The sequence below is a fragment of the Numida meleagris genome, chromosome 11, assembly GCF_002078875.1.
Source record: "Numida meleagris isolate 19003 breed g44 Domestic line chromosome 11, NumMel1.0, whole genome shotgun sequence".
In the NCBI taxonomy this organism is placed as follows: Eukaryota; Metazoa; Chordata; class Aves; order Galliformes; family Numididae; genus Numida; species Numida meleagris.
This window is the reverse complement of record NC_034419.1, coordinates 1,885,944-1,906,361: the sequence shown is the minus strand read 5'-3', so window position 1 is coordinate 1,906,361 and position 20,418 is coordinate 1,885,944. Positions and strand designations below refer to the sequence as shown.

General features: G+C 39.0%; 1 protein-coding gene across 9 annotated transcripts in view; it reads right to left on the bottom strand.

Moving 5' to 3' along the window:
- DOCK3 (dedicator of cytokinesis 3) overlaps positions 1-20,418 on the bottom strand; it is a 209,663-nt gene that overhangs the window by 118,687 nt on the left and 70,558 nt on the right. For all 9 annotated transcript variants that reach the window (XM_021409194.1, XM_021409197.1, XM_021409195.1 and 6 more), the window contains 3 exons: positions 18,428-18,512; positions 14,948-14,989; positions 13,755-13,909 (listed from right to left, as the gene is read on the bottom strand). In XM_021409194.1, coding sequence (XP_021264869.1) covers positions 13,755-13,909; positions 14,948-14,989; positions 18,428-18,512 — 282 coding nt within the window. The remainder of the gene's footprint in view (positions 1-13,754; positions 13,910-14,947; positions 14,990-18,427; positions 18,513-20,418) is intronic.

Here is a 20,418-nt window from a genome sequence, read left to right as displayed (position 1 = left end):
CAACTTCACCTATGAGAAGGTAATGGAAGTTTAGATATTAAACCAGAACACTGCAGACTGTAGAAGCGTACTCTTCCTGTATTTCCTTACAATGGGGAAATCATTTTTCACACATCTAGCATCTTAAACTTTTATACATTTGTCTTCCAAATGGGAAATATTTCGGTTGAAAAGTATCTCAACATCATTATCACTGCACTTACAGCCCATACACGATGCCTGTCATTTAAAAAATTTTGCTGCACCCTTGACAAAAGGGCCAGATGCTTTCATTTCAGTTTAAATGACCTTGGAATAGCTAAGTCCAACTACTATGATATAGACTAATGGCATTTTTTTAACATTATGTTTATAAATCATATTTCTTAGAACTGATTTGTCAATGGCATTACATTCTTAAGATAAAAGACGTGAGTAGTGAAGTCTGCCTCTCAGCATTCACTCACAAATTCAGAACACTTCCATGAAAACCACCTTTCCATATCACCTATTAGCAATAGCATTATGAGCAAAGTTTTCTCTCACTTTGTATATTGCAAAAGCATGCATGTTTTAACACAGGACTAAGTGTTTTGAAACTACTGTATTCCTACCATCTTATGGAAATCTGGCTTGGTAAAAGACACAATTCTGCCCTTCTAGTCTTTTAAAATCACTGTGAGACTCAGCTTCTTCATGGTTCTGCATGGGCTTCACCAGCCATCTGCTAAAAAGAACAGATTACAATTGTATTCTTTGGTGAGAATGTGAAAGGGCATCTCAGCAAAGCACAGCGAGAAACCTTAGAGAGGCCTAGATGGCAACCTCATTAACAGCTCCACATACCAGAGGGAAGAATCAAAGAAACAAGAAATCTGAAGCTGCTTCAGAAATAGACTTCAAAAGACATTTTCTCTACTGCATCTAATCAATCATTACTGGCTTGCATTAGCAAAGCTACATGCAGTTATCAATTAACCACTGAACTGTAGTCTTGTTTCAGCACTGTTGCATGCTTTCCCATCTAACAGACTCTGTGTTTTGTTGTTTTAGGTAAAGAGGAACCATAAAATTTGGAATTTTAAGGAAGAACCTTTGGAGGTAAAATATTCTGCTGAAATACCTTTTCCTAACTGCAATTTCCAGTCAAGATCAGTTTTCATTATGATACTGCTAGGAAACTAACAGCTGATTACTACTAATGTAGTAGAAAGATTTCTAATAGATTAAATTTAAGAGCAGATGGTATCATCATGATGACTGAATCTTTACTATTTAATACAGACCACAGACCATTTATTTTAATATATACCTTTGGGTTTATTTTAAGAAGGAAGAGGGAGGAGCAGAGGCAGATGTCTGCCCTATAAAATGTATATTTTATTATTCTTTTTTTTTATTCCATATCTTCTGATGTTTTTTCCTATAAGCATCTGCCATCTCCTTTACATCAGATTACAGATGTGTTATGCTTATGATGCCTACTGGGACATCAACTCATAGAAAAATGCATGATGTATACTCTGGTAGCACTCAGTATTGGAGTACAAAATTTTAGGCAGGCATCTTACATTCCAGCAAATGTCCCTTAGTAGGAAGTCACACTCTGTCCCTGTACCTGAAAGTCTGAACACACTGTCTCCAGTCAGGTCTACATTTATCAACTAATTAATAAGGAAAGGTACAATAATAGCATAATACGCATTCATTGTGTAAAGTTATGTGGTATAATGTTACCTAGGTAAAGCCTAAAGCACATTTTAGTATAAGGTATTTTTTTTTTAAAGGTGAAAAATGCTCATCTTTCCAAGTTAATAACCACCCAAATTGTTAAACTATAGCCTTGCCTTTCCTACATTCATCTCTCGTTGCCATGCTTTACACTTCCACAAATTAGGTCTCATGAATGATTATAATTCCATTATACTTCTCTCCCTTCAACAAGGCATATTTTATTTGTTAAATAAAATTCTTTTAAATGATAACTACAGAAAAAAATTCTACTAATTCCTTCTGGATGTTTCTTCTACAATGAGAACAAAGAGGAAGGGTCAACATCTGAAGAAAACAAAAATTTATCTAAATTATTGAACAACGGACACTTGAAGAAGGGAAATGAAAGGAATGCACTGAGAGAAGCAAAAATACGTAAGAAGTGAAACGCTCAGGTAACTGTTTTCTGAGGCCCTGAAGAAACAGATTCCCAAAAAAAAGGAAATATGAAGAAATCACCACAGTGGGTAAAACACTGCGCCCTGAACTCACTGCACCCAGACAATGTGGAAATGAGACCTCCTTCAGAAAAAAAAAAGGACAGAAGTTTGCATACACAGGAACTAGCAATAGCTCTCATGGTCAATAATTCTGCAATATTTTTCCTCTCTTTTCATTGTACTGTAAGATAAATGGGTCCTAAGTATATACATTTATATAAGCTTTTTAAAGCTGACGATCATCAGTGATCTCCAGAAATTTCACATGAATTCAGAGACTTACGAATCCAGGTTAGCAGTACACAGGCAGACAGAATATATGGTTCTGCATGTGCAGGCACACGTTTCTCTGCTTCACCATAAAAACGTAACTCTCTCCGTCACCTCCAAGTCACAGCTTTCATAATCCCCTCAAAGCCACCTCAGCACTGGAGAACTGTCCAACACAATCATACTGAAACACACAAAACACAAGAGCTACGCGATGCACCTACCTGTACTCTCACACAAGAAACGAAGAGTACTTCTTAGCAATAAAGAACAACCAACTATTATTTTTCCTGTTTTACACCCTTTCACCTTGGGCTTTTCTTATTTTTCAGCTACTTGCATAGGCCCTATTTAAGATATGTCAATTGCATTATATATATTTATTTTTTTCTAACTTTCATTCAATAAGCATCGTTCCAGTTTCATTTCACTAGAAGATACATCCATCTTGTTCTACCTTCTCTACAGCACTGAACAAAATCCAAGGCACAGTTAGTTAATTAAATGGGTCAGTGAAAGTGGTGCCTCATATGACGTTACTTGATTCTCCTTATCTGATGGAGAACCACAATTACTGGAATAAATTCAGTTTTCCTGAAGTGGCACACGGATTGGCCTCCAGTTCAGCCAAACACATCTGAACCCAAACTTTTCATCTTCAGGAGAATTCTTGTATACCAGCTCAGGTAATGACAGAGGCTTTGAAGACATCCTGATGCTTGTTTCAGGATTCAGAGCATTCTAAAGAGTCTTCACAGGAAAAAAAACAACTGCACAGGACAAATGATAAAAGTAAACTTGCCAACTTATGTGATGTAAGAGGGAGCTGGATATGTTGCAGATTCCCTAGGTTCTTTCTGAATGTAGGCATAACCACTACCATAGTGCATTTGCCATAAAACTGTCCTGTCAGTGGAATGTGCACCTTTTTCTCCCAGTTGCCCCATTCGTACAGCTTCCCTGGATGAAGGCTTCAATTCTCTGCTGTGTATCCTCCCAAAAAATGCTGAGGAACCAGCCAGTCACTAAAACCACTGCAATGCCACAGTACTCTAGCTTGAAATACTGGCTGTGCTTTTGGGAGGTACAAGTTTGGATTCTGGTCACTAACAATAGAATTTATGGATAAAATACTCTTAAAAACAACTGCAATTTGGAGAAAAGTTATAATAATATGAATCCACAAAATGCACTGTGGGGTATTGCCTGTGGAAAACTGTTGCCTCTTTGTAACCTCTTCTGCTCTCCCTCCAGGGGAAGATCACACATCAAAAAGTAACACCTTTCTTCCTATTTCCTGCCCTTTTGCTGACATTTTGGTTAAGGAAGATTTCTCTCCATGTTTCCCAGCACAAGACAGTGTGGGGAACAGGGTAATCCTGTACTTCCCATAATTGATGGCTTCTCACATAGCATTTCCAGAGTATGCTTCCACTAGCTTTAGACTTAACCAACTCATGGTTACAAGTCTATAGTTCAAGGTTTTCAGACACAAGGTGTATTTAATATTTCTCAGAATACAACTATCAACCTCATAACAAGATGTGTCGGAGGCATCATACGTATGCAAAGACAAAGCTATTTCTAAACCGAGAAACATCTACCCAATGTTCTTAATTTCTTCTACGCTGTCACTTCTGGTGTACCTTATTATACGTGAAATGAAGAAAGGGAATGCAACAATTCTGCAGAATTGCTACTGAATTCCTCAGTCTCTTTGTTTCCAAAACCAAAATAAAACCACAAAGACATTGCAAAAAGAGTTGCAAACATTTTTTTAACTAGACAGAATGCAATAATAAGTTTTAATAATAAACTAGAGTCATATAAGCAGAAAGGAGAAAATATCACACGCTCTACGGTGCTTGCTGAAGAGGATGTATCTTGTAAATGAAGAGCAGATTATAAAAGGCGGATGGCACAAGAGCAATAAATTTTAAGTACTGCACAATGCACGCTCAAGGTACTTTCAATGTCTTTCTTCATGAACACTTCACAAAAAAGCAATACCACTGACAAAAAAAAATCTTAGAATTTCACTATCGTGTCATAGTAAATGTTCTTAGCAGGGCAGAGGATCACCTCCCTTGCCCTGCTGGTCCTGCTCTTTGTAATGCACCCCAGGATCCCGTTGGCCTTCTTGGCCACAAGGGCACACTGCTGGTTCACGGCCAACCTGTCACCCACCAGGACCCCATGTCCTTCTCTGCAGAACTCCTCTGCAGCAGCTCAGCTCCTGACTGTACTGATGCATGCTGTTCCTCTGCAGGTTGAGGACCCGATACTTGCCCTTGCTGAAGCTCATCAGGTTCCTCTCTGCCCACCTCTCCAGCCTGCCTAGGCCTTGCTGAATGGCAGCACAGCATTTTGGCGTGTCAGCCACTCCGCACAGCTTTGTATCATCAGCAAACCTACCAAGAGTGGACACTATCCCTTCATCCAGGTCACTGATGAAGATATTGAGCAAGACCAGACCCAGCGCCAACCCCAGGGGATCACTGCTAGCTATAGGCCTCCAACTAGAGTCTGCGCCCCTGATCACAGCCCTCAGAGCTCTAGCTGAACTTGCCCTTCTCCAATTCTCTCTGCATACCCAGACAATTTCTGATTTTGGTGAGGACGCTAAGCACGTTTGCATAGAATGCAGTACGCAGGTAAAATGACAGCAAGAAAAGGCACTACACAGAAAGAAATCAAAACACAGGTAATGGTGCATTCTAAGAGATTATCTGAAGGATCATAAACTCTCAAAAAACTAAAGAGGAGATGGCAGAAGTATGCCCTTGAAGGACCTGGGAGACAAAGTCTGGTCTGATGACAAAAGGCCTCAAGTGGGAGAAACACGCACGTGGATTTCTGCTGCCAAGGGTACGAACGCTACCACTGCTACCTCTCTCATCTTCCAAAACCTCCAGCCATGGGGACTTCACTACAACAGGCATGCTACAGACACAGGGAGTGAGAGAGATGAGGAGTTACAAGCAGAAACACGCAAAACACTATTTCCCAAGCAGAATTACCGATTAGGCCCCAGTTTTTCAAAATGAATCACATCAGAGTTTCTTCTTTGTTCTATTCAATCTCCATAATGATTAGAGACATTTCTGGAAGACAAGCCCCTAAGCCTCAATGAGCAAACCACACTGCAGTAAAATACTGCGCTAGAAACATACTAAACATACCTTAAGAGGCAGCCAGAATAATAAAAAAAAAAGTCTAAAGACAAACATTATAAAGAACAAAAATCGTACTGCAATTTATTTATCTTTTCTTAAACTTAATGGATTCTTCAAGCTTATTTTCATCAAAATGTACATGTTTTTAAATGCATAATTTTTGAAATTACTCAATGTTGTGCTTTTCTTAAAATAAAGAGGTATGGGAAAGATAACCAAGTCTCACTAATTTTCATCATTTAGTTTATTTCCATCCATCAAAATGCTGCTGGACAAAAAAAATCTTGTTTAAAAAAAAATCTTAATTCTATCCTTCCAGCACAGATAACGCTGGATACGTTTTTCCATCGTTATTCTACTCTCTTTACAGTAGTTTCATCAAGTCCCTATCTCCCTGCTTTACTAAACCAAGCCCGATGTTTCTGCTTTATTGTGACACGAGGTGCACTTCCCTGTAAGGCAGTAAAATTAGTGTGTTCTGATACAGTTTGCGCTTGACAAATCTCTGTTGACTTACAGTTATCTTCTTGCGAGCTCCTAAGTGCTAATAGTTTATTTGTTCTAGAATTTTCTGCACTTGTCATCTGACTGAGGCAAAACTGCCACTGCATACTCCAGTTATCTTGGTAACATCTGCTCATTGCCTCACATCCCCTTCACTCTTATTTCTTGATTTCTTAAAAAACTTTCTGCCACAAAAACATTATGGAATTGTTCTTGATGTCCTTTACTAACTGCATTTTTTTTGTCTGCTTCCATCCCTGTTTGTGCAATTTCATCACTTTCTTCTTTTTAATACTCTCTTCCAGATTCAATTTCAGCCAAGAACACACAATAATGGCTTTCTCTTGTTGCCATATATTTCATCTTTCCTTCATATTGGAACAATTTCCTTTTGTGCTCTTTATATTATTTAGTTAAGGAGCTGACAACACTCAAATTTCTTTCCTCAATACCAGTTTGACTCTTTTTTGATATGCATCAACACCTGCCTTATTGAAGTTCACCATCTTTATGTAAACATTTACTTTCTACTCACTTCATGGCCATTCAACCCAAGCTAATTTGCACAATCGAGTTGTACTTGCCCATTGGCTGCAATCAAAGCCAGCAAAGATTCTCTTGCTTTCCTTTATTACTTCCTAACAACAAAAAAACTCAGGTATTAAAGTTTGGTATCAAAGGTTTTCTTGCTTGTCTAAGGGATCTGTATGTAAAAATGTGGGACAACTTTTACAATAAAAACTACTCTACATAATCCCAAGTATTTTTTTAACAATTTTGTCAAAGTAGTTTCTTTTATCACTGATAGCAGCATTATTCTTACTATCTGTACTTCCCAACTGTCATCTTTTACCTGCTTCTTTTCAGACAGTGCAAGTCACTGTACAGTACCACACATGTAGATTCAGAACCCAAAAATGCCTCCAATTGTATTTCAGCTGCTGCTGCACTCTTCTGATCGCTCACATGTAACTGGGGCATGTTGTTACCTTGACTACTGAAAAAAACAGTGAAAAGTTTAACTTTGTCTTCAGTTAATCTGAGCAGGAAATAATTATTACAACCAATTAGTTGAATGAGATTTGTAATCCGTACCCGCAAACAGACTTTTCTGTTTCCATGGAAACAGAAATTAGTTAAAATAACTACCTGCCATTTCGCTCACCATACGCAAGGAAAAATGACCAAATGTTAAGAAGGTTATTAAAGCTAGCAGGAGAAATGTACCTAAGTACCAATTACATTCTCCTTGGGCTCTCATGCATCTGCCACAACAAACATCTGACACTGTTAGAGGGCTCTTATTGTTATCTACACCATGGAAAGTAGGTATTTATTTGTGTTCCTGAAAGGAATCCTCTCCATTAGCTACAAAAAAAAAAAAAACTACGACTAAAAAAGAAATGTTAGTCATATGGTGTGATTCAGACTAGATATCCGGAAGAAATTCTTTACTGTGAGGGTGGTGAGACACTGGAACATGTTGCCAGTGAGGCTGTGGATGCCTCCTTCCTGGAAGCATTCAAGGCCAGGCTGGATGGGGCTGTGAGAAACCTGGTCTAGAGGGAGGTGTCCCTGCCTACAGCAGGGGGTTGGAAGTAGGTGACCTTAAAGGTCCTTTTGAACCCAAATCATTCTATGATTCTACGATTCCTTGGTCCCTGCTGGTGATCTCGACTGTGACTGAAGAAAAGCAGGCCAGACCAGCTGCCAGTCAGTACGTGTGAAATGCTTGAGCAGAACTGTAGGGAAGAGCTCTAATTCTGGATTACATGTCTTTTAGGGAGTATTCTTTCACTGCCTATAACCTGGGAAAAGCTAATTTATCAGAACAGGTTTGGAGCTCTAATACAGAGACTGGCTCATTTCACTCTTGCGTACGACCACTTCAAGACACAGACAAAGATCTGCTTCACTCCAACATTCAGCAACATGCACCCTACCACGTCAGACAGCAAAATCTTTCCAAGGCCTCACGTTGGTGGGATGTTTTTGTTCTGAGAAGGAACAGGGAAGAAAAACTTAAAAAAACCAAACATACTCACAACGGATTCATTTCTATTAAAAGCCATTAAAAAAAAATCTGAAGAAAAACCTGCATCCCTGCAGACTGGTATGTGGTATCTTATTGCCAACCTGAAAGGATTTCTTTGGGAGAGATAAGATGCAATTGATTCTGGTAGAAGATCTTCTCTTAAGATGGATTCACATTTGAAATCCTATAGGACAGAATGTTCCTCTCTAATAAAACCACATCTCTCTACACAGCCTCCATATATAAATGCAGACAGTAATGGTTTCTTTAAAATACACGGCATTAACAGGAAAAGCGATAAATGGGAATATCAAGAAAATGCAAACTGGGAAGAAGTCTAGGGAATAAAAGTCAGGTGGAACAAGTGGAAAAGGAAATGAAAAGGCACTACTCCTCTTTTTATTTTTAATTTTTAAACAAACACCCATGCAATAGAAAACCTCATGCAATACTCTACAGGTTATATCTGTCTTTATAGATTATCAAACCTGTATATTAAGTCAGAGACACAATAGCATTTCAGCTGAAGTACCGGATTAGAATAATTGTTCAGTATGCGGCACAAAAAAATCCTACAGAAGCTTTAGCAGTCACGCCCATGTGAAAGAAGAAATGCTGAAATATCTCAGGTATCATCAGTATCTGTACGATAACCTGGAGTAAGGAGGCAAAGCAGGGCTACAGACTCTAAGACTACGATGCTTATGCTGGAATAATCAGTAGCCCAAATGATACAGTTCTGTTCCGTTTTTTTCCCTGAGCCTTCTTTTTCAAAAGTCTCCACTACGGCCAATTTTTTTTTATTCATTTTTTTTCTTTCATCTTCTGTTTTAAATAATAAAAATATAATCTATATCCACCAAAACCACTGCTCTGGTTTCCACGTGCCTGGGAGAAGTGCAGCTGTTCTCTGAATGCTTAAAAATCTAGAAGGACAAAACTGTTAAAAAAAAAAATTTGGTGAACGGGAAAAAAATTACCCAGGGAGAAGGTAGATCCCAAATCCAGGAAGGTTAGTAGTGCAAGACTGACACACACAGCAGAGATCTTGTTCACAGTTAGTGAAAACAGGTAAACAACAAAACTGTCTTCCATATCTCACTGTGGAATATAGCGGTCCATCTGGATCCATTCCTGACCCAAACTGTGCCAGGCAATATTCTTCTTTACCTCACACAAAGGCAAGGACTTCCCTCAGGCATGTGGAAGAAAAAGTACACGGAGTAGAAGAAGCAATCAGATACACCTGCTGAGTGCTTTCCTCTCCCTTTGTGCTAAGAGGTAAAATGCTGCTTACATTTGCAAACCTGTAACACTTGCACAATTTCAAATGTCGCCTTTTTTTTTTTTTGCCGAATGAACTCTCAAAATTTGTGTATTATTTTAGAATGCTCTGCCTAAAGACCCACTGTCATTTAGAACATTCAGATTTATATCACTACCATCCAGCCTGCAAGACCTTAAAATACCATTAATATGCTTCAGAAATACCTGGGATGGTCACAAGGACAAAAGCCTGGGCTACAGCTTTCCTTGCAGCTGCCACAAGCTTCACGTGCTCCAGATGACAGCGACTGATAGCCAAAATACACTGCCAGTACTTGTCTGTGTCAGCCTCAGCATTAGACACAACATGCCTCAGTTGCACTTGGGAATTAGCTTCATCTAGATGTTCACTAGAATTCTCCCATCAAAACAAGATAAGATAGCTTAAGTTCAAATAATATGTTAATATGACTTAATATATTATAAGTTCAAATATATATCTATATACATATAAGCAATTCTCCCCTAATCAGTAACTCCTTAGAAATATCTGAAAGAAGGAAGCAGAGGTTTAACAGAGCCCATGGCACACAACAAAGCTTTTAGAAGCACAGCAAGAGACCTGGGAAAGTTCCCACACTTTGAAAAAACCCTACAATCACTAGACTGCTGTGCAGCAGATCTGCACGAACGATGAACCATCCAAAGATTTCCCTTCCAGATGTTCTGTTCTGCAGGTGACCCACTGGCACTTCGCCTTCAATGGAAGTGTCCCGCCAACTGCAGCAGATCGTCTCTTTGCACCGTTTGATTCAGTTTGCCGCCAGGCCTCAGCTGCAACTTTTCCTTCAGAGGTGACAGGTGTGAGGTCCATATCCATCTTCTGACGTTCAGCAGGAGATTCCAAAAGGAGATCCTTCCTTCCTGGCCTTCGCTTTCTCTTCCTCGCCAGCCTCACTTTGGTACTAATTTTCGGTGGCTTAGCCGGTGGAAGCAAAAGGAGGTCCTCCCTTCCCGGGCTTAATCTTCTCTTCCTCACCAGACTTGCTGTTCCATCCAGCCTTGGACGTTTTGCAAGAGGTTGCAAAACACAGTTGTCTTTTTCTCATTTTAATTTTCTCAGCCTCCTGAGCCCCACAGTTTCATCCAGCCTTGGGTGTTTTGCAGGAGGCTCCCTCTTGAGACAGGACCTTTCGGCCTTTCTCCTAGCGCGGTGCACAATGACACGCGTGCTACAGGCTTTAGCAGCACAATACACTCAGCCATCTTGGCCCAAAGCTTCACCAAGAGTGAGTTGTGCTACAAGTCTCCTGGGCAATCAGTGGCCCGCAGCAGGGCTGGCCAAGCTGAATTCTGACATCAGAAGGCTATGCTGATGGCAGCCCAGGCACCAAGCCCAGTCATCTCCTGACATCATCACCTGCTAGGCGTGACCGCTCGGGCAGTTCTCAGTGCGTCCCGCTGCCTGCTCCTCCACTCCAAATTCAAACAGCTTCTCTAGGAGGAGCCAGTAGGTGACAGCATTGTAAGCATTCCTCAGGAGCAGGTAGGTGCTATGCACTGCTCTCTCCTCAATGACCAACGGTTCTCAACTGCGGCTCTCAGACAGCTCTCTCCGCACTCCTGTGGGAATCTCATCAGGGCCCATGGACTTCTCTCCACCCTCTGTCTCAATTATTGCCTGATGTGATGGATTGAGTTTACATGGCAAGATGAAAATAAACCCAATGCAACAATATTCCTCCGATCTCCATGACAGAAACGATCGTTAGAACTGGAGAAGCAGTCTTCTCTGCTTTGCTTTGTAACTGCAGTAATCCCTGAACTTCCTATGGAAATCATTTCAAAAGTTTCCCTTTGCAGCGTGAACACAAGGAATCTTGAAATGGAACTATAAAGAGACCTGAATTTCCAGCATGTGGGAAATTCCCACCAACTTCACTTCAGATACCAAGGATACAGATCTCGATGTATGTGGATTCACAGGAGGAATTGACAAGAGATTCTGTCAATCATTTAAAACACTTTAGGAAAAGAAAAGAAATCACTGTCAGCACACTTCGTGTTACACCTTTCCTGTTTCTATTGTTACAGGAACACTTGCCCTTTCCTTCCTTTCAGTTCTCTGCTCAACGTCCCAACAGCTACGCAACAACTCAGAAAAGCAAACAGAAGTGGCCCCCCGTACGTGTGCAGTAGACTTCAGAGACCCACATATTTCTCATACCAGTTTGGGTCATTCAAGTTAATGATCAGAACAATAGCCACTGCTGTGTTTGGAAATACTTTATTGTTTGCTTACTGGATGATCTTTCTAAGTTCAGTTTGAGCAGAGCCAAGAACAGATATCCTGCTTGCCAGAATGGATCACCTAGTGCACAAAGTCAGAAAAGTCAGCTACTGATAAAAAACAGTGAAAATGTTTAACTTTCTGTTCAGTTAACCTGAGTACGAAACAATTACTACAATCAAGTAGAGGTTGTAACCTGCTGGGTACCCAAGGCACACACGGAAAGCCAGTCAGTCTGCACCATAACAGTGGAAAGAGTTCCGATAAGAAATTCATCAGTGTCATAACCACTTCAGAAAAGTCAATTTGTGCTTTTCATTTTGAAGCACCACGCAGAAGCTCTGCTTAGTTTTCACCTAAATGCACTGTTTCCTGAGGCACACAGAAAAGAGACTTCATCTTCTAAAGCAGATATAAACACATCACTCTAAATTTACTGCCGTGTGTTTCTTTTCTAAAACAGAGCTTAACCTCATTACATACTTCTTCCTACCCCTCTTATGGGATGTAAGACAATATAAAAATAATGTTGCTTTCACTACAGCAGATGCATAATACGAAGTGCTAAGTAGTAACGGCTTGCACATCCAAGCACTATTATGTATATCTAAATCTCCCTGAGCCACACACTCTTTTTTTTTTTTTCCTTTTAATCACTGGCAAGAAGCCTTCTTCAAGGCCTTCCCACTCCACGTTGACATACTATGCAAAGTGCAGCCCAAGCCAATTCCTCTTCAGAAGCATTTTCCGAGGCCTTCCAGAGTCATGGCAGCAGTTTGTCAGTTCTTCTTTCCTGCAGCTTTCCTCATCTAAATAATTTTACCGTTTTGTGGTATTAAATAATTATGGCTTATTTTATTTGCCATTTTTTTCTTTCCTCCATAACAGGGATTTTCTGTTAATTCTCTCACAGAGGAATCATAGACACGTGCTCCTGTCTGTATCAGTACAAGAATTTCTCAGGCAGTGGCAGTGAACATGATGTAGTATCACAGCAGACATTCTTGCCACATTCTGCAAAATAATTCTTAAGTTGCCAAACTAAATGGTGCAGACATATTTGTAAGATGTAATCAAGTCATTACAGCTTTCTAACATACAACGCTTTTTTGAGTGGGATTTATTTTGAAAAGCTACAAAGCCTTTACCATTCTACTCTGAGCTTCCCTGGACAGCACAGTGCTCTTCTTTCCAAAGAAAGGAAAGAACATTTTGGGGATCTTCCCTCAGTTTAGAGGGAAATATTTGCTGAAATATGTAGGGCAGTTTCAATCACAGCATCAAAAGCAGTTAGTGTCAACTGTCAGGACATGCTTCAATCAAAGCTCCAAAACACCCAGACATGCTGTACTTCAGATCAGACCACGCTATCCATTCTTCATTTCCAAGACACACTGCATATACTGCTGTACTTTTCTACACTGGTATTTTCAAAACACACACTTGTAAAGGAAAAATGCAGAACATTTCATATTTGCTGACATTAGTATCAGTTACCTGAACGTACTGAGCAGCAGTTATCCAGCCTAGACACAAAGATGAACAGAAATATCCCAGCTGATATTGCTAGTAAAGGAGTGATGAAAATAAGCTATACTGTAACACGCCTGTAAAGCAAGGAGTGGATGAAAGCTCAAGAGCCCCAATTCAGCACCCAACCACACAACAGTCCTCCTTGGAGTCATACAGCATGACATTGCAATTATTGATACTTCTTAACAGCCCTAAGCTACTAAAACATTAAGACCTTCAGTAGCGCACAGAGTCCAAGTGAGAAACCTAAACAAAATTCAACTATTCTGTGCCTTTAATGCTTTGGTTATTTACAGGAACCAAATTTCATACATAATGTTTAGCATTACTGATAGTTTGATGCATGCCTTGTAAGGCTATCAATTCATCATTTATCAGTGTTCTTTCAGTTGTGTCACAACAGCAGCTCGCATGCTTTCCTCCAGTAACACACGTTTTCCTCACATTTTTCTTCCTAGAGAACATTGTAGTTATGTATTAAGTCCTACCTGATCTGCTTGCCTTCTCGAACATCATATAAAGAAAAAAAGACATCAGTGTCTTCTCCAATTGTATTGTAGGTGAAGCTCTTTAGACTGAGGAAGAAGTGATGAGGCACTGGCATACGGCAAGCATCTCCGTGACGCTGACGAATTGTATCCACCTGATAAAACAATGGAAGTTATTTTCACTTTGTCACAAATAAAGAACAAACGATTGACTTGATGATTTCAGCTGAAACTTTGCTCTCCTTTCTCCATCAAGTAAAGCTTAGCCTCAAATATATCCCATCTTAAAGACAGATGACAAAGATTTTATCCTATTTTTTACACTGGATGAACTTCTACTCAAGTTTTTAAGCATAACATTTAAGTTATTTTTTTTTTAGCACCTGCAATTCATTTATGGAGATTGTTTATAACCAGACTTTAGAAGCTAACAGCCCTGCAGATATAAGAAAGAAATCCCAACGTCGGTTGATAACATGAGCTATCTATAAAATCAAATAGCAGAAAGGTTTGTATTTTTGACTTAGTATACCAAGACCTATTTACAACAGTGAAAACTGTAGTGGAGAAAAAGAGGAGTATAATTAGAAATAATTTTTCTTCTATTTTCATAGCACTTCACATCTGCTGTAGCCTGATGTTAATAAACACATTGCATGACTGACCTAAGCTCACTAGGCCAGACTCCTCTGAATGTGTTAGATAGACACTAACAAAGTCAGTCTTAATATTTTCAGAGTTTCAACTCAGATTTGTAGTAGCTTTCAAAATGCAGCTTAAAACAATTTTTGTCCTGGATTCTGAATTAAATCCAACTAAATCCTCATCCTTTAAAGACTTGCACCTGTGCAAGCACAGCTCTCTAGGAAAGATTAGATCCAGATTTCATGACCAAGAAAGGATTACATTACTACAGAAAGGATATGTAAAATAAAAACCTCCTAAGTTATGTATTAGCAGGTAGAAAGAAGACTCACATGGGCAGATTGAGGCTTTTGATCTCACTAGAGAACTTGTTCTTTTAAGAACAACAGAAAGAGCTGAGGGAAGAAGGCCTAAGCAGATGCTGAAGGAGTTAATTATTCTCGAGGCTCTTTTGAGGAACTTGGATACACAATGATCTCCATTAGACAGATATATGCAGGTACGTTATCAAAGACAGAAACAGCAAAAATTCTTACGTAGATGTTTACCTGTGATGTGCTCTGCTGGACACTGTGTCTACTTGACAAATGCTGCAGAGAAACAGAATAGCAAAATTGAAACTGTTCTAAATGTAAGAAAATACTGGCATTACATTTGTGTTGCATTAAAAGAATATTTTGTAAATGAGATTGCTCAAGATTATTACCAGTTCTTCATTGTCTTTTTTTCAGAATGACTCATAAGACCACTAGCTCTCCTAAAGGCTTTTCCCACTAAGTCATTCGATAGAATAACTAACTGAATGTACAGGTTATATTTATGAAAGCTTTCAATGTAAATGGCCTCCGCAAGCTAGACAGAATTTCCAAGGCTGTAACAGTACTTCTTCTTGAGAAGTCCATCACCCTATACTGCATGATCTGCACAGCCTTTTAAAATGAGAGGATACCTCACCTAATCCTCATTTACCAGTATGCCGGTCCATGAAAAGCTGCATTTGTTAATCAATAAATAAAATGAAAAAGGAACAATACTGTCTTTTAGAAAGAAGGATGAATTTTATATATGTATTTAAAAACCTTTTGCTTGGATCGGGAAATGAAATCCTGAAAACCAGGTAAAAACTCTTCTACAATTTCAGCTGTCCAGCACCTGCACAGAAGCATCAGTACGGAGCTACATCTGTGCAACGGAACTCAGAGGATGATCCTGTACTTAAAGCCCTTCATACTAAAAGGAAATGTTATAATCAGAAAATGGACTGCAAGTCTCACTGAACCCATTTAATCTCCAAATGGAGATTTAAATACTAATCTAAATTGAAAAGGTTTCAGAGAGCTTTAAAAACCATATAATTAATGATTCTGCTATGCCTGTTCCACACATATTCATCTTACCATCAGTACTTCAAACTGAAATATTAACACTACCGCATATTAGCGCATGTTCTCTTCATCCTCCCCCATCTCTGCCGTTCTATTTCATACACAGTATCTTATTCTGAAGAAACAGACACACTTTAGGAGATCAGCAAGATCTGATGACCTCGTAGCTTCGAAAGAGATTGAAGGAAAAGATATTCCATCAACTGTATTCAGCAACACTTTTCCCAAACAAATCAAATGCACGACATTTTAAAATGAAAATTTTACCAGGGGAAGTAATAACTTTGTGTAAGATGCTTCAATTTCTTGCCACAGATGGGAAAGCCTAGAGTTACTCCATCCATTTTCCTGATAATATGAGACTGTTTCCTGTGGTACATTTAATGCTCTACAATTCTGTGAAAATGCAAAAGTAACTGGGCTCTCACAACTATTCCCACAAGGTTATTTTGCAATGTTAAACCTCACTGCTGATTTGATAATCCATTAAGTACTTTGCCACAAGTACAGAGGATTCTCTCCATGAGGAAAAAATACAATAAAAAGTAATTTTAAAAATCTCCAATTACTACAAAATTGAACTTAAGCAAATAATAGGCGTTCAGCTGTTTTGGCTCCTGAAATTACCTTCTGACCATGTAGTAGATGTGATTAGACAGCGCTGTCTTCCTGAATCTACAAACTAAAGCAAAGGTGAAATGTGAACTGACTAATGGTCACGTCCTGAATAGCAGCACGGATCCGAGCAGAAAACTGTGCTGTGGATATTCTCTTTGGGAGTAAGATGGGGCACGTAACCAGACTACTCTGACAATTAAACATTACCTATTTTCTGTACTACAAGTATTCCGCTTTAAAAAAAACAACACAACACCTTCAAAAAGAAGCAGAGAGCAATACAGTAATCCAGATAGCAACTTAGGTTGTATTGTGGGAGTCATTACCCATTCAGTTTTGTAGCAAAAGTTATTTTTGTACTCTGTGTGAAGGAAAGCTCTCCAGTGATAGCAGCAAAGTCTCTTCAGTCTATGGCAAATCAGGAATGAACTTAAAAATCAGTACTGTAGATCAACATACTTTGTCCTTTTTTACGTAGAAGAATTAAAATTTCTTTACATGAATGCATTGTTATATTGCATAAATAATCCAAACCAGTATTCCTATTAAAGGACACCACATATGTTTTCTAAGGGACACTGCCACATCACAGAGATAGCTTTAATGTTCAAGAACTGGTTTTGCTTAAAGTAAGTTATTCAGTAGTCTCTCTCTTCCCTTCTGCGAGCTGAAGAATCTTTGAAAGGCAGCAAGCACGCTTCCTATCTGCGCACATCCTAGAAGCAGATTTTTCACTTCAATTTTTATCCCTATCTGTGGACACTCCTGAAAGAATCAAACAGGGGCTCTCATGGGCTTTCTGCACTCACACAACTGCTGATCAACTCCAGGCTCGAGACGTTTTAATTAATGGAAGTAAGGACAAACAGCACTAGATCTTACAGCAAGGAACGTTCCTATTTCTCCTAGCAAGTTAATAACTGTTGTGTGAAGTAACGATCAAGTACCCCCAAAGCAGTCTGTTAAGACTTCTTTACTGTATGCCAGTAAAGCTTGCAGGGTCATCTGTCTGGTTCACGGCGCTTTCAGATGAACAGACCTCTGCAAGACAGCACCACAATTTAACTGTGGAGCTTCCAAGCCTTCGCACTTCCCACCAGACAGAATTCAACAGTGTACCTGCCAAAGGCAGCTGTTCAATGGCAAATGGCAGATTACCATGTATAACATCTGCAAAGTGCCTGCAGGAACCAGAGCTCTAGAAAACCTGGCCTATGACGGAGAACAAAAGTAAGCGTGGTGGTTTAGCCTAAGGAAGAGAAGGCTGAATGGGACATAATAGTCTTCAAGTACATAAAAGGTGCTGTCAACAGGCAGGGAGTAATCTGTTTCTCTGTGGACACAGCAGGAAGATGTGAAGCTTAACCTGCAACAAATAAAGCCAATGAATTTTCTTTTCACTATTAATAAAACTTCCCAATTGAGAAGACAGTGACCCAAGCAAAAAGATTGCCTGGGTGAAGTCACTGTGTTTTTTTTTTTAGAGATTAAATTGTCAGAAATGACATTAAGTGGGAAAATGGACTGGGTGACATTTCAAGATTTTCCAGAGCTACTTTTCTTTAACTATACAAACAATGAAAAGGGATTACTGCTACTTCATGTCATGCTAATACATTGGTTTTAGCAAAAAACAAAATTTAAAATTATTTCCCTTAGCTATGTCTTTCTAAGACTTCTTTTCCTACTTTTGAAACACCGGCTTTAAAGAACAAAAATCTGCAGGAAGAAACAACATTCAAAGTTACCTCTGAATGTTACCTCCGTTTTTTATACTGTATTATTCTGTAAATGGCATTTAGCTTCGCATGCCATTTCCAAAACTAAGTTTGTTCATTCTTACTAAAAGGAACTGAGGGTACTCAAGACACTATTCTCACAGCAAGGATGCAAGGGAAAATGATGGAAAAACAAGAAAGCTGACTACATTATTTCAGTCAAGAAAGTTCATAAAGAAAGATACTTTTTCCCCGTTCTTTCCCGCCCAGTACAAAAGCCGAGAGGAATCTCCCACGGATTCCTTACCATTTTATAAAGATCTGACACACTGATCTGATCTGAATCCACAACTTCAAAGTCCTTTCGAGGAACTAAATCGAGGCCCAAGTGTCTGCAAAAGAAAAGAACAATGGTAAGCACAGTATACTGGAGTGTCCACAATTATCAGCTACACATACTTACTCAAGGACAAGAAGAAAAGAATTACCAAACTGTATTTGAATCTTTTTGCAACTGTTAATCATTGAACAGACAGTCTTTTAAAATAAATGTAAGTATCAAGCCAAAAAATGCTCTGAGTTTGTTACTTTATGTTCACTGATTTCAGTGGAGCTGTAACAGTTAAGGTTAGTTGAAGATTTTGGCCAATACGTTGGTGCAGTATGGTCATTTCCTACCCAGTAATGCAGTAGGCAAATAAGCTTAGTACGATTATTTCTGCTGCAGTATTCAGGTTGGGTTCTTCACTATATAATGGAAAAAGTCTCCCATCAGTAACCCTGATATTTGCTTTGGGAAGCTGCTTTGAATGAAACTCCTGGTGCTCACGTAACTGAACTCCCAATTTTATCACTGTATAAGCATATTCTTCCTTATAAACCATAGCTACAAAAATATAACAGGAATTTTAACCTAAACTAAAGCAGGATTTTAACTCAGATCAAAGCCAACTATTAAAAAAAAGTCCACCAGTCTAAGAATGATGACTACTTCACAGATTATTTCTTGCTCCACAGTCACTCAGCTTCTGAGGCATACGGCACTCAGACAACCACAGTAAAAAGCTATTCCAATTATACACATTAGGAGCAAAATTCAAGAAACACATAAACGAACCATGTCCTTGCTTTCATCTTACATAACTTTGATATTTCACTCGCACATGTTCTATGCTGAAATTCTTACTAGTCTCAAAGGACAAAGAAGTCAGCAGAGGTGTCCTCATGGAGCACCCGTCACCAACCGGACAACAAAAGCAAAATCCAATTTAACTGTGTAATCAGAGAAGCGTTCTGCACAGCATTTTTCTGTTGGCAAATGTGAATTTTTACTTGAGAAAACCTCTCCCAGGTACCACAGAATTGTTTTGTATGGTGCAATAAACAGAAGCCTCCAGGCAATCCAGCACCTCTTTCTGAGCAATTAACTCAAAACATCAGCAAGCAAGAGGCAGAGGTTTGTAAGAAGCCTAGTTGCCTTTCTTGACCACTGTACTTTTTAATAATTTCCCTTAAGTTTCCCAGCTCTCTATTTTTTAAATTAATTTATTCATTTAAACTCTGCTTAATCAGGCGTTCCTTACTTAATTTTATCCTAAAGCCATCCCATCCACTCTCAAGAGCACAGTACAGCCCATGTTCACTTACTGGCAAACAGCTGCTCAGCAGTATTATCATTGTCATGAAAACATCGTACAGGCAAATGAGAATTTTGGCATTCTTAGTTCTTTGCCAAAACAATTATATTGTCAGTGGGGGAGGAAAGGAACCATTTTCCTTCTTCAACGCAATTTTCATGCCAAAAACTACTTTCTATACTCCAGGGCTAAAATGTGAGCATGCACTTTTCGCACACTCTGTTTTCATGAAACCTAGACAGTATCTGAAAATTGCTGCTGGAAGGATGAAAATCACTGTATTTAATTACCAAACAGAAAAGACTGAGAGTGCATTAAGTAATCCTCAACTGCAGCTACCATTGGAGCCTGCTTAAAACACAAAGTCAACAAATCTCAGAAAAAAATGGTAGCAGGTAAAAATTGAAATTGACTCTTTGCACATTACTAAGTGTTTCAAGTGCAAGTTAATGCTCATCGTGTTAATTTACAGCAATCTTCCTAAATCTGAATACCTAACTCAACCCCAAAAGAGCCCATCACCTGCACGTACAAACACACATACACACTCAAAGCAGTTGTGAAGGGCTTTCTCCTCAATATATGGATAATAACAGATAATTTTCTAATAATGTGACCAAAATCACAGAATACTGCTTTACAGATCTTATGTAATTATACA